The sequence below is a fragment of the Lagopus leucura genome, unplaced genomic scaffold, assembly GCF_019238085.1.
Source record: "Lagopus leucura isolate 7727_CA_CO unplaced genomic scaffold, USGS_WTPT01 Super-Scaffold_100017, whole genome shotgun sequence".
NCBI lineage: Eukaryota > Metazoa > Chordata > Aves > Galliformes > Phasianidae > Lagopus > Lagopus leucura.
The window spans coordinates 5,434,336-5,454,867 of NW_024962271.1; the positions used below are offsets into that span (position 1 = coordinate 5,434,336).

The 20,532-nt window shown below is 36.5% G+C and overlaps 1 protein-coding gene across 4 annotated transcripts in view; it reads right to left on the reverse strand.

Annotated features, from left to right (window-relative positions):
* Window positions 1–20,532, reverse strand: part of CDH11 (cadherin 11) — a 77,381-nt gene that overhangs the window by 18,605 nt on the left and 38,244 nt on the right. For 2 of the 4 annotated variants that reach the window (XM_042877129.1, XM_042877130.1), the window contains exons 2-3: window positions 20,094–20,224; window positions 576–971 (exon numbers count right to left, since the gene is read on the reverse strand). In XM_042877129.1, coding sequence (XP_042733063.1) covers window positions 576–803 — 228 coding nt within the window. In that variant the 5' untranslated portion in view covers window positions 804–971; window positions 20,094–20,224. Of the gene's footprint in view, window positions 1–575; window positions 972–18,839; window positions 18,910–20,093; window positions 20,225–20,532 lie in introns of all 4 variants that reach the window. The other 2 variants (XM_042877131.1, XM_042877132.1) reach the window with 2 other exon arrangements.

The following is a 20,532-nucleotide window of genomic DNA, read 5'->3' on the forward strand; positions in this document are numbered from 1 at the left end:
TATATTTATATTTATATATGTGTATGTGTGTGCGTATATATATATATATATATGGTCTGCTACTGTTAGATGGTAACAGAATAAAAGATCTGTCCAGGGTGTGTTTAAATACACAGGTACACAGAGATTTACATCTCGCTCTAAACATACCCCTCATATATTTCATTTTACTGATCACTCGAAAATGAAAGGATGAAGAGAGAGCAGTACACTTTTCTGAGCTGCCGGGTTAGACATTACCATTTTTATCATTATTTTTAAAGATTTGAGAATGATACCAGATATTCTTAGCACATACTGTTGTATGTGATCTCCAAGTGATTGCTATGGTCTTAAACGACAGCTATATGACTTCATTCAGAGATTGCTAAGCTCAGTGGAAAAACTTGTCTTCATTTAGATAGCTTTTGATTAGCTCCTCAATTGAGTTACAACAGTGTGATTAATTTTGGGTAAAGAAGTAGATGCTGAAGAAGGAGCTAGTACAACAGAAAAACGACAGCAAGAAAGAAAAGCAACTCACAAAGTAAAGCTATTAGTAATAACTAATAATTGATGAATGAAAAACAACTTACCCTTCCCACTAGTACAGGATCTGGTCCTGTGTACTCTTCTATAACAAAGAACTGATTCCACACCCAACCTCTTTTTGAACGATGCAGAACTTGTCCTTCTTTTCCTTTTTCATGGTGACCATGAAGTGATGGCCGTACGTGGTTTAGTTTTTCTGTAGTTACGGCATGGCTGTAGTAGAGCATGCCCAGGCAGATAAGAGCGGCATGTAAACAATTGTCCTCCTTCATTTTTGGTTATTTTGTAGGCACAGGAGTATCCAAGAATATACCCCTTCCACCTTGGAAGTTAACAAGTTTCGGGCCACTGAAAAGGTTCAGATAAAATGTTCTGCACACACGTTGCCACCACACCTGGAATGCATCACTTTAATGCTCTGCAGCTTCCCAGCTTAATTCCTGAAAGAAAGCAAAATGAAGAAAAATGTCAGTTCTTTTATGTCTTTGAGGTGTAACAACTTATTTACTAAGCAAAACAGATTTAGGGATAACTTGAAAGATCTCAATGTAATTAGAATAAAATACAACAATGATTATATGGAAATAATGAATTATATTTATATTTATTGAATTATTAATATTAATGAAATATTAAGTAATGTGAGTAGTTGGTAACTGCCACCTTATAAAATGTCTTGAGTTGCTGTTTATGGCACTCATTTGGAAGCTGAAAGACAGAGAATCATATTCTTTCATGATCCTTCCAAAAAGACTTAGCCTAAGATGCAAGATGACTGTAGAAATACCTAATTTATATCTAAGCCTTCTTAGGAGCTTAGATATAAGCTTCAGATATAAGCCGTTAAGCTGTAGATTTAGATATGTCAGATACCAAGATACTTGCTTATCAAGAACAGAATATTCCTGCATGTGCCTAGAAAAAGGCCTTGTGATGACCAGCAGATTCTCATGCCAAAAATAACTACCTATGTGTTTCAAGACAGGACTAAGAGCACCTATGTTTTGGATGTGGGTCCCTGGAGCCACATCTGAAGATCGAATCACCGAAGCTGAGAACAGCACTAACTGTCAATTCTTCTGTCTTTGTTCTGGTAATGATAAATGCCTTTGATAATATAGCAATTGATGTGGTTATTTACTTCTGCTTTCCCTATGATTTAAATTACCAGGATTACATTGATTTTTTACTTTCTAATAATTTTTAAAGCACAAGGTCAGAATGAATATTTTAAGCAGAAATTGCATAATACAGAGAAACCTCAACTAAGGTCTACACCTCCATCAGCAAACAATCTTAAAGGCTGCTTTGACTTACCACAGGGTTTTCCAACATATTTTCTTTCAATCCTTACAAAGCAGCCAATTTTTACTAGGTCACTGTAATGTTTTGTTTCAGCTTTCAGTGTAAGTCACTTTATTCTGCTGCGAGATACTATAAAACATTGAATATTATATTCATACAGGCATATGTATAAATATATGCTACCATCTTCTTCAGAACAGAATCATTTTTCATGAGAAGTAAAAAGAGACGGTATTTGTAGCAAAGGAAATGTGAATATAGGCAAAAGCTTCAACCTGTATCACAACCTGTAACTCCAGCAACAAATAAACATCTCACTAGTAATCAGCCCACTCATCTTGGGAAACATTTCAAATTCTGAGCAGTCATGTCCTTCCATACACATCCCTTGGCAAACACCCAGCACTGGGAAATAGTTTTATAAATAATGTTTTCATAAGTAAGGAATTAAATAGTTGTTTTTTATTTCCTCAAAAAAAGTTGCTTTTTGTTTTTACTTTATTGGAAACTGATATAATCTCAATTACAACACCATAATAACACCAGCATGGTGAATTAAATGAAAGTCACAAATTTCAACGTGAATATAATCTGGCACTAAGGGATGAGTTTCTACAGTTTTCTTTCTTAAGCTTCCTTAATATTTATTAAGGACAGCATTTGGTGTATGCATTTCATTTGTCACTATTGTTTCATGATGCCACACTATAGATGACTCATAACAGCATGAGAGAGAGGAGAAAGAAAACAATCTCCATTATTTTGGCCAGAAACATGATTTTAAAATTCAATTACTGTGATACAGCATGCGTCTGCAAACTGTGGAACATTAGGCAGGCCTGTACTTTTAGAGTTTATTTTGTATCTCTGTTTTGTTAAGAGATAAAAATAAAGTAGAATGTAAAGAACTTGAAAACTAATATTTAACCTGTTTTAGAAGTGGCTTGAGTATGAGAAGCCTTTTAACACTAATTATTATAGTAGCTTTTTATGATAGTCAATTCTAAAAGGAAACAACTTTTCTTTTTTCCCAGTTTTGCAAAGAAAAAAACAAAGAACAAACTGAATCTCCTATCATGTTGTTTCAAAAGGAGTTTGCTATGGAATGTCCTTTCAGCCAAGCAGCCGTCAATGCCATGCCCAGCACACCTACCTGCAGTGGACAAGTATGCTTACTATAGGGAGCTAGAGCGGTACTTGTAACACAGCAGCTACAAGTGCTTGTGCTCCTAGGTTGTTAAACAGGGCCTAGATGCTCCAAACAGAAGTGAGGTAGGAAGGCACACCTAGACAGCTGTGCATTCTATAACCCGCTGGTATGAAATGCTAAGTAAACTCATCACATTAATAGATTTTGGAAGTGTTTGAAAATTAAACACTCTGATAATTATTCTTCATTAACATTTCATCATGATCTCAACAATGAAAATAAGTAAACATATGTGGCCATTATTCCCAAACTTCTCAGTACCATTATGTAAAACAGTAAGCACTTTATAAAGATGCTTAACAATAACGGAAGAGTCAAGCTGACACATATCCTGCTTATTATCAGCTGTTCAAATATGAAGTATTGGAAACAAAACATTAATTACACATCCATGCTGAATTTACTAATGTGGATTTAAAACAAAGATTGCTTGCTACATTTTGTTTTTATCCTCTGCTTATACGTACAGAAAGGGTGCAATAAGGCTATGTGTCTTCAGATTCTATCTGAACAGTATCTGGGCAAAAAAAAATAAAAGTCACCATGTTTGTTTATGGCAATTACTTCTGTTTTGAGTTACCCTGAGAAAGCGTTCCATGCTAGAAATACCAGCTGAGCTCCAGGGGAAGTGCTCTGCTTCGGAGAGGCAATGACAGCACGAGTTGCAGGCTGGAAGACCTTCTGGCCGCTCTCCTTCTCCCTGCCTGAAGGTAGTCTGTCTGTTCACTTATACAGAGGTCGTCACAGCAGTAAGGCCCATGTCTCCTATCATCATCAGAGAAGTTAAGAAAATAAAACTGCAGAGCTCCACTGAAGCCTGTAGAACTATTTAGTTCCAAACAGCCTCAGCCTGGCTTTCTGCAGTGCTTTCTTCCTAAAAGGTAAGGAGCACAAGATGCTCTTAAGCTATAGTTAATCTGAACTGCATTAAAAGTGAAGACAAGAAAGAAGTATTTTTCTTCTTTTTTTTTTTTTGTTTTTTCTTCACCAAAACATTCTACTCAAGGCCTTTCAAATATTTTAATGTAACTCAGCTGCTGAGCACTAATAGTCTCCAATTTCTTCAAGAAGAAAATAAAGAAAAACAGCTAAACAACTTATAAAGCGTTTCCTTTCTTCCTGTGGACACCACTGAGGAACAAATAGCTCATCGCCAGTTAAGCATGGAACACAGACCTGAGGCTGCAGTGCTGCTCTGCTCAGTGTCCACACATTCTCTCCAGGCAGCGCTTCTATTCAGACACTGCACAACCTCACACATAGAGCGACCTGTCAGAACAATTTACTGTGAATGTCTCTTGTCTTTTTTGAAGTTATGATCTGAGAGAAATCCTCACTATTTCTGCATACAGATTATATTCCTCAGCGCTAGCAAGCTGACTCTCAGAACAAATTGCAACATGCAGATTTTCTTTGTCGTTGTTCAGAATTGCACAACATGTAGTTTTGAAATCCTACATTTTCCATAGAAATCTGTAAAAATCCAACCCTGCTTCCCACTTCCTTAGAAGAAAGAATGGATACCACGTGTGAACTAAGTAAACTCAGTTTTTCACAGCAGGCAGAGTTACTTTAACAGATTTTAGTTACATACAAATTAGCGTTCGCAATTTTGGTACTGAAAATTATGAGGGATGACGGGAACACTAGCCAACACACAAGAACAAATCACATCAGAAGCACACATGAACACAATGGAACCCAAAATGCTACCTGTATAGCTTGATGAGTCAAGGTATGCAGGAATGAGAAACGTTAAAACAGTATCTAGTCTGCACCCGGAAGAACTTCATGCATAGTGTTCGTACGGAAATACAATAATTCTCCCTAAAAAGTTGGTAGAAGAAGCACTTATAGCTATAAGGATAATACATTTGGTTTTTTTATTTATAGTTGTTAATTAATTTTGGAAATGTAAAGTTAGCAAGTTTCAATTTTATTGTAAGAGGGGAGATTCAGATTTCATATAAGAAAGAAGTTTTTCACTATAAGGGTAGTGCGGCACATGCACAGATTGTCCAGAAAGGTGGTGGAAGCCTCATCCTTGGGAACAGTCAGACTGAACCAGGCTCTGAGCACCTGATGGAGCTGTGGGTGTCCCTGTTCACTGCAGAGGAGCTGAATTAGATGGCCTTTAAATGCTTCCTCTTCAACTCAATTGGTTCTGAGATTCTCTGCAAGAGAAGTCTGTTCTTTTGACACTAGAAAACACAATCCATCATTACTCTGAATGGAAATGAGCTATTCAACTAATTAAGGATTCATCCATCATAAGACTGAAAAATAATAAAACAATATACACAGACTATGGTGCAGAGGAGAGCCAGAGTAATGCCTGCCCCCCAGGGCAGCAACTCCAGCATAGTTCTGCGTCCTCACACTGAGACCACAGAATGCAGGGACTCAAATGCAGCATGGCACTGTGGAGAAGTGGTGGTAGCCCTAAGGTTAATCCAAAAAGTCAGTCTGCTCTACAAAACTTCACACACAAATCTGAATGACTGCTTATAGATGACTAACAGACAAAAATAAGGAGCCAGCAATGACTAGTTTAATGACAAGATCAGTCGCGGAAGTGAAGTCTAGCCAATTTTAATTTTTTTTAAAATATATTTACAGCTAAAATAATCCCAAACATTCATGCTGACTTCCTGTGTGCTATTAAGTGACCATATGCCAAATTATAATAGACTAAACAATTTTTCTTGATTTGTCTAGGCTGTAACTTCTGGATGATACATTAAAATATCAATTGTTCCCAGGACTACATTTGGCAGAAAGCAGACAAGAACACAGTGAAGCAATATAATAATGGATGATTTGTTCTGAAATGTTTTGCAAGAATTTCAAGTAAATAGAGCAAATTCCCAGTCCAAATGAGATTTCAACTGTAATTAGAATTAGCTGAAAAGTTGAACGATTCATTTTAAAATAATTTTATTGTCCAATGAATAAATTAATATTTTTTTATTGATAGAATAAATATTGGATCCTCTTAGTTCTGTAGCTCTCAAAATGCCTGAGATCTGGACAGAAGGACGGAGCACAGCTGGCTGATCCACCGCTGTCCATGGCACTGAGGGACCTGGAGGGACCTGGAGGGACCTGCTACACCTCCATGTAGCCAGCTGTAGCAAAGCCAGCAAGAACCTGGACATTTATCTCTGTTTGGGACAGAGCATTCTGAGCAGGCTTGGTACTCGCAATCCATGGTTTCACTGAAATGATTAGCTGTCTCTTACTTGAATGTGGAAATCAGGGTCACAAAAAATGAGCAGCTCCCATGAAAAGAAGGTGGGAAGAAGATTTCCAGATCAAATAATCAGTTGAGTTCCACTGAGCCCACACTGGTTAATCTTTAGGGCATAGCATGATTTAACTACTTTAGGAGTTTTTAATAAAACACATGAATTGAGGGAAGTGGACTAGTTCTGTTTCCCAGCATTTTTCTGTCTCATATTCACATGCACTGCTGAATGTACGCTGACTGGTATGTGTAGCAGAGTGCATACACAAATGCAGAATTTCAGTATGCCATGTATTTTTACACCCTCGTAGACTGCTGCATTCCAATATCTGATCTTAAGGAATTTCAAGAAATCCTACCAATTAATATGAAAATATTTTTGAGTGAAGCCGATTCTTGATGCAGAAAGCTATCTAACAAGTCTCATAGGTCTTCACAGCCTAATATTTGGTTTCAATTTATTTTTTTCCCCATTTAACAATTAAACAGAACTTTGTTTCCCTCCTTGACTCCTGTCAAGAAAATGGTACACAGAGGCGTAGCATTAGTCCGGTCTCTTTTGATTATGAAACAAGATAAAATACTGAGAATCAATAACCTCATCATTTAACTTAATCTTATCAATTACTTTTTGATTTTAAGCTGTAACATATTATCAGACCAACTGCTGAATATGTCTTTTAGCTTAGACAACCTCACTGTAAAAAAATGTGGTAGAAAGAAGACACCATTTTATTTACTTGAAATAGTATAACGCAAAGTATCAAATCTCTACACAGCACACCTAGCCCACACCACACATATGGAAAAGCCAGTTAGGAAAGCAAGTATTTCTGTCCTGAAAAATGCCAATCTCTTTCTGAGAGATCCTAGATACCCTGAATCTGAACAAGATTAGAATCAGGGTTATTGCAATTTTCCACTGGAACCAGAGTACGCTTCGTCTTTCCTTCCCAGAGCTACCTATATGATATGCAGAAAAGTGCAACACAAGCATATCATCATTTGTAAGGTCTGCTTTAAATGCAATGAGCTGATCCAGAGGACAAGACTACATTGGCTGGGTTTTAAGTTTTAGCTGCACTACAGTAGCAGGATAGCTCTGTGCACATCATTCCAGCTGGGAAATCATTCCATCAGAATATGGATATTTGCTTCCTCCTGTGAACCCCTTCTCCCCTGGCAGCCATGAGACTTATAGCTCTATTCATTTATCAAGAGATCCTCCTCTAAGCACTAGAATCATTTTCCTTACTTATCACATAAAAAATTGGAAAATGAAAAATTAAAGGCCTCCTAACCCAGCAATCTGACTTCATGAATATGACTAATCCCATGAGATTAGTCATATATATAATTATCAATTAGGAGTCAAGCATTGAAAGTCAGTATCCAGTAGTCTAATGTAAAACGTTTTGTTTAAGAGACAAAAGCTCTGATCTCTGATACACTAAAAGATTTTCATGCTATGTATGTAAGTGGTAAATCTCATTTCTCCCAGTGTGTAATTCTAAAGCAGACTGCCAGCAACTGACTCCCTGTGAGCCCTACTGAGGGACTGAATCTCTCTTTGTGTTGAAGTGTATTTCAGGTCTCACTGGAGCAAACAGAAAATAACCCTCATCTGAATGCAAAGTGATATAAAGTCTTTTGCGTCGTTCATGAAACAGACCTGGTCTTATGAGGCAAAAGTAGTCCAAAAAGGGACATTTTTCATCTTTAAAGGCATTTTGGAAAAAAAATCTGCTAGTTATTATGGTGAATAATGGAAACCCCCACACCTGCCCTGTTTATATTACACTGTCTTGCATAGGAGCATGATGCAGTTATAAAGGATTATCAGCCAAGCTTGCATTTTTGCAGAGATAGTCTTATACATAATTTTCTATATGGTCTGCAAACAGCCACAATTCCTCAATAGTAAGATTTGCATGTTCTAAATATTAATAAAATCTTAGAAGAACTGGTGATTTTCACCTTTAGCAATAAAAGGTACTTTAAAATGCTAACTAAGCTTTGTAGAATCCTATTCTGAGTTCTGTAGAATTCTATGCAAAGGAATCTTAATCCTTTGCAGTTTTAAATTATATTTTATAGCACTGTATTGGATTACTAAAATATTTAAAGCCAATAATCCCCAGCTGCTTCAAAAGAATACTTTCTGAAATGTAGCCATATTTTTCTGTAGCAGCTTTGAGACTCAGTATTAGGAAACTACAGACAAAGAACAACAAAATGATGGTTCTTTTAAAACATTTTGCTGGGAAGAAGAAAAATAACTTCTTGATGATGTGATATATCCTTCAGTATCTACCTCTGCAATCATCATGGAAGGAAAGTATTTTCACTAAACTTGATTTAATTTGTAATCATTCAAGAACAGTGAAATTGCCATTTGGTGTTCCTCATACAAAGCAGTAGAAAGTAGGAGACAACTTAGTACATTACGAAGCAAATGACATAGAAATAAGCCTGAGAGAGTGATATTAAAAGGTTTGGGAAATGAAAAATGGCTGAAAACAGAGTTTTACGTTTACTTACTGCCCTGGGGAGATCAACTTAAGATAAATGTGACAGAGACTGTCTGCTTTTAAGCATAAACTACAGGAAAACAACCAGCGTAAGAAAGGTAGTTATATTAAAGAACATGGTGATTGATAGAGTCATTTGAAGTAATGACTGAGCTCTTGGTAGAGTTTATTTTAAATAGTAATTACATTCTTGTGCATCTCAGTCAAAATTCTCTTAATTTCCTGTACATTCAACACCTGCTATAGCTGCAGCCTATGTCCACGCTTGTTTCAGTGTAGTTCCCTATTTATGGAAGTGCTTATAAAAGACACCTCAAGGAAGAAATAATGACATCTAACATCAACTTACTCCCAACTATTAATACTGTGCTCATACTGTAAGCCAACCCTGAATATTTATTTTTCTCTAGGAACTTGCAAATAACACTCGTATTGTGACTAAATCTTTTTGGTGCATAACAAAAATAGGACAGACATTCAAGACTAAATGATGATAACCAAGAAACTTGCAAAAACTAATGACTACAGGCAGGCCTATTCAGCAACCAAACCAAACCAACTCGAACTACAACAAATGATTAATTTCTCTTCTGTTCTACAACCTCCTCCTGAAGGGCTAACAATCTCCACACAGTCAGAAATCTAAACAGAATCTGTAGTGTTGTACTTACAGCTTTATTCTGAGGCAGCTTCAGTGCTGCTGAAATGCCGGATTATTATAGCATGTTCTCTGGATTTTACATAACAGAAGTCAATACTAAGGAACATGAAAGCTGCACAACAGAACAGCATTCTCTACATTTCATAGTGCCAAAGCATTTTCATTGTTCTGTTAAAAGTCCTGCTAAGTGGTGAAACCACCTACCCAAAGTGGGTATTGCACAGTTTTCACATACCCCATACACAAGTGGAAGCACGTGCAGTACACAGAAATAACTTACAGTTGAGTTTCCTGTATAATTTTATTTCTATAGAATAACAAAATATTTTTAAAATTATTTTCCTTCAAGCAAAAGTATTATAGCTTGTGCCAGAAATAAAACATCTGAATGGGGAATACATTATTCTGCTAATCTTCAATCGGTTTGTTCACCGAAGAAAGCTTCCATCTTGTAAAATGTTTTGCCACTTTGAATATAATTCTCCTAGACTACTTGATCTCCCTGCTCCCCTTCAATGTGATCTCCCTCAAGTAGGGAAGCTTCAGAGAAAAGATCACCACTTCAGAAGCAAATGTAAACCACCTTGAACAGACAGTAGTTTGCTTATGCCTAGCAAGCAGAGTAGCTCTCATTTAGAGAGGCTCAAGTAATTAGATTCTCTGTAACTCTTATCTTTATAAAACTTGACAAGTTAGTGAATTACCTAGAGTCTCTTTCATTTTCAAATACATTTGATAAAGAAAGAAATGTGACAGCTAAATTTTTAATCAAATTCTCCTTCATAGCTTTCTTGGAAGGAAGGGTTCACATCCTTCAGCCAGGCACATATATAAGGTTCTCTCTGATCATCTGCTTAACTGTTCCAGTTTAAATTTCTTCCATAAAGAGCCACCTTGAGATACTTTGAATGAACAACTGAATTAGTAATTATTTTTTTCATAGACAGGGAGTATGAAGAGACTATTCTGACTCAACAGCATGGGACAATAACAACTGAATATTCAAACCCATTCCTAAGGCAGTGTCAGCAGCTCTATTAAAGGAGACCATCGATTTTTAGGTACAAAATGAGACACTAAAGCAGAAAGAATCCAAACCATAAATTTAGCCAATTATTTTAAATCCATTAAATCACAAGATAATAATTCAAACAACATCTTCATGAGTGTTTTCTGGGATGTCTTATTGTATGTAGTCAGTACAGAATATTTCTACTTAAAAACAGCACACACACAGAAGCAAAATAATACCTGCATTAGGTACAACTTTCCCTTTGGCTCCCTGTGCATCACAATCTGCTCTCAGCATAAATCAAAGGAACCATTAGTATTTTCAGTGCTCCAAGTGACACAATCCAGTGTTGTAAGGACTAAAACATAATTCCCGGTATTATTAAGGAGAAAGGAAAGGAGAAAAAAAAAAGAAGGCAATACGGTGCCAAGGTGCTACAGGTTAGAAGCTAAGCATATAAATAACTCAAAATAAGACAAGCTTGCTAGCTTGCAATTAAAACTTGTTTTTCATGCAAGTGATATATTTACCAAAAAAAAAAAAAAAAAAAAAAAGGCAAATGATTCAGTATATTTGGCATGAACATAATTTGTTCTATGTCAAACCAGTTCAATTGTATACTTCTAACTGATCATATGAAACACTAATACATCCCAGAGATTGTGGATTGGAATTATTTGTAACCTATAATTGCAGATGATTCTGACAAAACATTCCTATGCTTTTGAATAAATACCACTAATAAGAGATGTTTAACAGCAGCTTACTGTAGCTGGGGCCTGTGATACAATGCTTAAGAGGCACACATCAAATATCTCAAAGCTATTGTTGTTCTTGCACAAAGAGCCTGGTTTCAGAAACTGATTTTCCACAGAAAGCTGGTCATGGGAAGCTGGCAAAAATGAGCACTTTTTTCATTAGATTTGTGTTATTCATAGCTGAGACGATGAGTCAGCTATGATTAGATGTATTCTGGAAGTGAATTCCAAGCTTTGGTAATGCAATATTGAGGGCAAACCTTGATTTTAACACAGCAATGATCAGGATTTGTGGCATGTATCTACATCTTAGATTACCATTCTTAGATTACCAGAGTCCTTATAAAGTAATAAGACAGTAGAGAAGCATTTGCGTGTGGCCAGTCAGATAAGCTTTGGATTTTAGATTGATAACACGGCTTTCTCTCTAAGGGAGATTGAAAAATAAAGGGGAAAATAGCCTGACACTTTCTAGAATTGCTGGCTTTAAAACAATATAATTTTTGGATGGAATGACTTGAACATTAGGCAGATAAAAAAGAAAGATAGAAGAAAACTAGAGGCCAATAATAATAATTAGAAGAAGAATTGACATACATGTATACATAAAAAAAAAAAGTCTGAAGGCTTGAGTCAAAGGTGTGGAATAATGTGGGTTTTTTTTTGTTTGTTTGTTTGTTTTTTTCCCCTCTGTTAAACATACCCTAACATTCAGCAGATTTTGTACAAAAATGTTATCTTCAAAAAGTTGCTGGGGTGACATCACTATTTCAGTCCAACCAATTTCCTTTGAAGTCTCCTATAATGGTAATTAAATAAATTGCTCTTGGAGTTCTTATGTTTTTTCTGGAACAGGAACTGGTAGGGTAAAGAGAGATGAGAGTGTCTGCCACCAAATCTTTCTAAATACATTTGTACTTGCTTCATTTATTGGAAAAATGATGGAATACTTACAAACTCTGGACCGTTTTCATTTTTTAAAAGGAAATTTCTACTTGACAGTTGAAGTAAGAAACAAACTAAAATGACTACTGACAGTCCTGGGAGTGTATAGAGAAAGAAAATGGAAGTTACGAGTCAATAGAAAGCTTTTAGAGACCATATGTGTTAAGCCCAAGAGAGAGGGTGTGAACTAGAAGCCCAAATTACTGTCTTAGAAGTGAGCAGGTGGTGGACAATACGAAGGTGACTTAAAGCCTAAGTCTAACGTGTAAGTGTATGGTACAAAATGGCATTCTCCATGCAAGCAGAAATACATCATGTTTTTTAGAGCATGAAGAAGAAAGTTCTCTGCATTGTAACTCAACAGTTCATATACCTCTAACCTCTGTATATCCAATTAGTCAAAGAGAAATGGGCCTTTCACAGTTCCAATGAATTTTCAAATATGAAACAATGATTTTACGTGTACTTCTCTTGCTTAGCAAGTCAAGATAAAATTGTTAGTTACAGAGTGTTGAGTGTACCACGAGTTGAATTTTGGTTCTGTTTTTCTTCAAATAAATTTCTTAAACTTTGCTAAAAATTCTCCAAAGTGGAAATTGTACATACACCAGTCAGGCAACCTGCTGCATCCATTGATTTAATCATTAGAGCGTACTGCTAGAATGTCAGCCTTCTTTTTTCTAGCCTGGTACCTCAGACTCCAGAGAATTTGAATGCAGTACTTGCTGGCTTTGCTAACATTACAGAAAATCTGGAGTTCTTCCTATAAAAGCATATGTAAAACTTTAGGGGCATTGTTTTCCTTAGTGAATAACAATGAACATCCTAGTCTTCTTTTTCCTTCAGATCTCTACAGTAAACAATGTGAAGTTGAATAAGACTACTCACATGGATCAATATTTGAATTTCTTTGGTTTCTTTTTCTATTTTACAATACCGCATCCAGGGACAGTGATATACTGTTCTTCTGCTACACTAACACTGTATTTTCTTGCCACTTTGAAGAACAAAAATGATACTTTGAGCACAAGGACTCACAAGAGAGAGCAAAAAGGAAAAGGAATGATTTGGTACCATCTGTCCTTCACCTACAACCAGAAATAGCTTCCTGGAAATCCAGTGGTCAGAGTACCAGACAGGCACCAGCTGGAGAACTGGGATCTGGGGATTCATCCAAGAACTGGGATCTTTTTGAACAGACAGTCATATTCCTTGTTCAGATGCAATGTCTGTCAGAGTAAACACTGTCTTAAAAAACGTACTGTGATTTTTTAAAGCTATTTGTGCAATTTCTGTAGATCCCTTTTAGGTTAAGCTTCAGTAGGTGAGCTCAGATACAGACCCAACGAATGATAAATATATATTAGAAGCAGGTAGGACTCATTATGAAGATCATACCTGTTGTATAACGCTACATTATTTGTAAGCACAGCTCTAGTTAAATCTAACCATAACAAGCACAACTATGTAGAAATAAAAATGGTAATATGAATGTTTTCTAAATGTCTATTTAATAATGGAAGCACAGAGCCATGAAGAAAGAGAAAGGTGAGATGTTCTCAGCTTTGCATGTAAGTTTTGTTCCTTTGGCCTACAAGAGCTGCACATGCAGCAGCATTATAAACTGATGGAGAAATCAAGCGACTAGTGCGTAACCTGGGCACAGCACAGAAGTGACAGCTCACAAGCTCACAGGCAAAGTGTTTCACCTGCACAAAGGACTAAAGATCTGAATTAAAAAAACCTGAGCCCGTGCTGAAAGGAATTACCAGGATGTGGGAAGCAGAAGTTTAACCCATATAATGCCTGGGCCAGCAGCAAACCAACCCTGTTCAGGAGAGCTGGTTTTGGCTTTTTTTCAAAAAGCCATTATCATTCTATTCCTTGCTGAGAAGTTTTTCCACTTAAATACTTAATTTATCTTTATACTTGTTAAGCAAAAGCACTTTTTAAGCAAATCAAACTGCTGCAGGCTTACAAGGAGAAGAAAGGTAATTTCATTTTATGCAAGGTTCCTTGTAAACACAACTATTGTAGAATATTGTTTATTCTGCAAGCTGCAGAGTAGCAGTAGCTGCTTGGGCACTGGCTTCGTTCACTCTGAAGCAGCACAACACAGTCTTTGTTGAACTTGCTTTGGAGCAAGTCATTGTGATTCACTGAAAAACTGCTCCCTGTGATGGGGCTGCTCTCTCCTGCGCCTTATGCAGGGCAGAGAGGGAGAGAAGACAAAAGCAGCACCTTTAGACATGTAAACAGAAGATAGTAATGAAATTTGCAGTTAGTATCCAATCTTGAAATGAACAGTCATTAATGAGTGTTAAGTGTTCATGCAAACACATTCCCTTTAAAAACCAAGAGCAATAGTCTGCTCTCCAACATACTGCTGCTCATGCATGTTGCCTGCAGTGAAAGCATGAAAACAGCTCGGGATTTCTAGAGAGTCTTTTGGTTGGTTGGCTATTTTTGCTTTGTTGCAGCCATAGATTACAAAATATAGCTTATAGCATGAAACAGCCAAGATAGCCAGAAGGCCTATGACCAGCGACCAGGCATTTAAGGTTACATAATCTGTTTTTCTACTCTGAGAGGAGGGAAAGGAGGATGGGAGGCCAAATATCCAAGTTTCCCTTGTAATAGCAAGTATAAACTTGTAAAAGCACAATGAGATCAGATCTCAGAACCATCACTTTTCAGTATTTTAAGCTGTCTGAAAAAGGAGATTGTTCTCATAAACAGAACCAGAGAATATCCTGGCACGTCAGTCCTGAATTAGATTGCAAACGTTATACTGAGTCAGATTTCTCATTTTCTAACCTCTATGTTATTCTGCTGAATTCATTAGAAGGTTGTGGCCACTAGCCAAAAGTAATAGCTAATGTATCCCAGAGCCTATATTGTTTGAAATATCATCTAAGACAGGAATTTACAGCACTGCTATAATAAAACTCATATTTCAATGATAAAATATAAGCCTGCATACTTGCCATGAATACCAGAATTATATGGAAAATCCAGCCACAAAATTAGGAAAATATGCAGCAACTTCTAGAAAGAACCTGTTAAGACTTGCTTATACCTTGAAGAACAACCTTAAGGAAGAGATAAATCACAAATGATGGTACACAGGCAGCTGCAATGGACCTAAAAGAAATGCCAATGAGTTACAAATCTGAGGGTTTTACCATGCAGGAAGACAGCAATTTCAGATTGGTATGAAGCACTTACTACTTTAAACAAGAAAGGATGGGACAAAGTCATGCCTCTGCCCAGCTCTGAATTTTGTTTTGGATTTGCTGTGTTCTAGTGTAGTCTCTTTCACATTATGTACATTATTATGCATTCAAAGAACAATGAAATGTGTACTTTGTATGTCAAAAGATTGCAAGTTAATATTCAGCAGGAATTACAAAGTATTGCTTTTACAGACAAGAAACTGTGTTGCTTTTTTTTTTTTTTTTTTTTTTTTTTCCTGTAAAGGAATAGAAGTACAGACTTAGCCTAAAACCTTGGAACAAACCTTCATTTATGAGACAGGGGAATCATTTTTATTCCACTGCATGAATTCGGTAGGCTGCCACAGGCCAGTCATAATCTGTTATTGTTTCCCTGCAACCTTGTACTATTAATTTTTCTTTTTAATGAACTGTCCAGTCTAGTTTAGCTATGGAAACTATGATGGAACTGCAATACAAATGGTTTATGTCATACCTTTGTCAAAAGGCTTTCCCCTACAGCATTAGAATATAATTGAAAAGCCATTTTAAAATAAAGTAACTGAATGGTTGCAAATGCAGGTTGTCAGGAATAAAGTGGTAAAATCCTATGCATTACATTAGATTTTACCAATGGCAATTTGTGTGACTTTATTAGTGTTCATTCAAATTAGTAAAGCCACATACATTGCATGTTTGCATGGCTATATTAGCAAGTGCTCCTGTGAGATACTGAAACCATTTTTAAAAAGTTCTTCTTTAACTATTTTCCTCTTCAGTTTGTTTAACCATTTCAAAGTAACTAAATTTGCCAAATTTCATCTCGGTTTATGGCATAAAGAATATATCCATGTTTGAGGCAGCAAATGAGCTAAGTAAAACTGAATACAGCTTTTGTAGTGTATGAAACCTTGAATGGCTAAGTACTCAGTAGTATATGTATAAAATGCGTACAAGACATAATTCAGTTTTTCCTTTTGTTTAAATTTTCTAGTCCTCTACATTCTTTCTACTGTTATTACTACTATTACTGTTATTACTCTTTGGAAAGCCATAATAGAAGAACTGTAAAGAGCATTTATAGTTAAAGCTGACATCAGTTTTCTCAGTAAACATATAATGAGTTCATTACAACTGCAAATTGAAGATTTCTGTCAATATTTTTCCTGAGAAATGTTGAGTTACTTATTATTGGTTCACACGTCCCACCTTTAAAATAACTACTGAAATTTTGTCAGAAATTAATTTTATTGGAACACATATTGCACAACTAATACCAGAATACTTCACGTTGTTTTGACTCATGGGGTCTTGGACTTCTGGTGAGTTTCTTAGCCAAGGTCTGAGTCTTTCTAACTTTTTTCTTCTCTTACAGCCAGTCTGCAATTTGTGTAGTGCAGTCACTCCTTTACTTAGAAAAAAATGCCTTGCCTCATGGGAGCCTTCCATTTCCTGCAACATAGCCCAGCAAAAGTGCTCCAGTGCACAGGGCAGAGCACACTGCAGCCCAAACAAGGCTAGGATTTCCCAGAGGGAAAAGGCAGAGATGAGTGTTTGACAGTGCATTATTTTCAGCATTTGAAGACAATTTTTTTGTCAATACGACCTGAGTTTCAGTCCTTTTAGAAGGCATGGTGATTTGTAACAAAATAATGATTCCTCTGGTATCTATGTGACCAGGATATACATCTTACACCGTTCTAACAATATTTCCTAAGGTGCTTGGAAATAAGCTCAAGGAAGTCTTCGAGAGCATCAACAAAGCAGAGGTAACAAATTCAGAGTCTAGCTCATTACACCAAATGTGTGCAATGAGACTGACACAAACAAATTGTTCTTGACATTTGACTCTCAGGCCATACTTTAAGAAGAACCTTTGGATTTGATGTACTTTGGAATGTCATCCCACTAAAATCAAAGATTTTGTGCTCATATATGAGCCTATTTCATTCAGACTTGTAATACCTAAAACATATGCAATGTGAATCCTGCAGATACCCTAAGTGTTTGTTCTCTGTTGTAGTTTTGTGGGTTAAGATTTCAAACATTTAGGTCTTAAAACTTATAGAAATGGCTACTTGTATAGAAATAAATTGAGATGCAATGCAGGTTAAAGCAGGCAATTGGAGATGTAATATTTTCTGATAGGAAGCCTTGTTAAACATGCTAGCACTGTAATAAGACAGGGCAATTCTACACAACTGAAAATTATTCTAATTTCCACATGGCATTTAAGCAGAAACAAATCAAGACTGCAATTTTCTTCCAAGATCTACCTTGTACACCAGAAACACTGTATTTTTTCCTATTACAGTCTAGGTTTACTATGAGAGAATTAAAAACTAATAATAAGAAGGATGTTTTATCTGAAAAATGGCAATTTAAAAACAGTACAACACTGAATTTATAAATCCAGCAAGTAAACCTCAGTTTTTCATCCTACACAAAAGGTTTTTACTTATGGCAGTATTCCTTTTGGAGAGCATAATGGATTGACCCCATGGATTGACCATTCAGACAAAATTCTTATCGGAGAAATATAATTGAGAAGAAGCTCATCAGTCATGCCTACTCTCAGTCTCTTTAGAATTTCAGTATGCACATCCCATGCAACACACAAAGGAAATCTCTAGTCAGGATATTCCCACTTAAGGGAACTGCTGGGCATCTTTTGTGACTGAGCGGCCAAGTCTATGTCACAGCTCCAGAGGAGCTCACAAATGCCTTTTCCTCTGCATTGTCATTCTTTGTTCCATTAACAATAGTTAAACATGAATATTTAGCTTGTAAACCATTTGATTATCTGGATACTGTAACAGGAAATTTGCATTCCTGAACAGGCACAGCTGGAAACAATTTAAGAAAGAAAGATTCTTCGAAGAAAGAGAAGAGAATTTAAGAAGCATATGGATGCTCAGGTTTACATGATAATCAACAAAAGCTGCTTGTTCCTCCTCTTTTGTAAGGAGCCACTTCACACTCTAACCAGAGGGAACATCCCACAGTCACTCTGCAGGAAGCTTGCTTTCAGAAATGATTTGCTTGAACTCTGAAATGTAAAAAAGTCTGTGGAAATAGACACAACATTTTGTCAGATAAGGAAAAAAAAAACCCACGACCTCAACTTGAGACTCCGTTAAATTTGGTTATTTCATGTACTAATGATAGTGGAGGGTTTTCCTTTATGGTTCTTCACAGTCATTTTATTTGTTAAATCTGCTTGGAAGCACAGCTCTGAAGTAAAAAAAAAAAAAGAAGAATGGAACAAGGCCTGAACCAAGTCGTAAGAAAGTGGCAGAAGGGATGAACTGGATGAATTGAAGAAACAGGAATGAGGAAACACATAGCTGTACACAGAGGGGAGACTCAGTGAAAAAAGCACAACCAATTTAAGATACATTTACTGTGTCTTTTTGATGCTCACTTGAAGCCCAGTTTGGAAGTCTTTGGTCCAACCAAATCATCTTTAATTTCATTCAATTGAAAAGCTGCATCTGAAAATGAACAGACCACTGCTTGCAAATTTTGGACCTTGTGCTCAGTGAATGACAGGACATCAATCTCACATTCCTAATGAAGAAGCAAAGGAGCTTACACATTTCCCAGCTAAAGTAAATTGAATGTTGTATGTATCACTGTCACACATCCTAATACCTTAACAAGTTGGTGGAGACCGTTTACACATATCCTATATAACTGCTTACAAGGATGATGAACTATACAGCGGATTCAACTGCCAGAAATGAAATAATCACCATTCAAGGACATTTCTACTGAAATGAAGCTTCTGTCAAGCAGAACTTGAGTGCACTGAATGTAAAAACTGTGAATGAGTCAGCTAGACAAAGCGCTTTCATATCCTGCCTTTGTAATCTTTATCCAACACAATTCAGACAGGATTATGCTTTTGGCTGTAAAAATGGTAGCATATATGTATTTGTAACCTATTACATTTACTCCATTCCTCTGTTAATTTAAAAAAAGCATGGATATTTCTGGAGGTGGGCAGTTCTCACCTCTGAGGAGGTTTCAGCAATAGCAAAACTGAAAGTCACAAGGATATGGAAAATTTAAGGCATTAAGGGCAGCAAATATAACTACTTCAGTGTTTGGGGTTTCTGGTACTGCCTCATTTCCACATTTTCTGCAGCTGCCTTCTCTGAAGCCTAAGTCACCACCAAATTCTTCAAAACCCATCTTTGAACAGTTCTATTAAGCTGAGGGTATTGCAGAAAATATCAGAGAAATAAACCAAGTATGGAATTAATCACTCACTCACTGAGGCCCAGAATAAGAAAAGCATGAATCTTTTCCACTGATGAAATGAAACCTACATATTAGAAAATGTATTACGTTTCTGTTCTTCATTGCTACATTGCTGTGAGTTTTCAAGAGATTCTCTGATGTTCCAAACAATACATTAAACAAGTGTGATGCAAAAAATGCACAGCAGGACACTCTATGTCCTACATCATCAGCTGTCCTGAGCTCAAGACCAATGGATAAACTCCGTGAAACTGCATGAGATACAGTAGCTGACAGCTCACAACAAGCAAGAGATTAGTCACAGCAGAAATTCTCCCTGTACTGAACAAGCACTGCAGGCTGGAGAGAAGAGAGGAGATAAGCATATCCAACTTGTTATTCAGAAGATCACACAATTGGATGTGCTACTTACTTTCACCCACTGGAATCATGTTGCCAATTTATGTAGCATATTCCACACATTTGAAACGCCACTTAATGATACTCTGAAGACAATGCAGATGAAAGCTTTCTGCTGCCACTTATCCAGTGCTTCAGCTCTGGCTGCAAAGAATGAAAAACTTAATTTGAAATCCCAGGCATTGACAGTACTGAAATAAAATTGAAGTCGAACCTACAAACTACCCCAGAAGACCAAAGAGAGTTTAAAGAATAGTTAATTCAATAATCTTTACACATAAAGATCAGAATTAACAAATAGCTTTTATCTTAACAGATTATTTGCAAGAACACTCACATCACTAAAATGCTGGAGGCCATCTCAATATGCCTTCACATCTTTTTTGTCATCTCCAAGGAAAAAAAAGGAGAGGAGAGGAGAGGAGAGGAGAGGAGAGGAGAGGAGAGGAGAG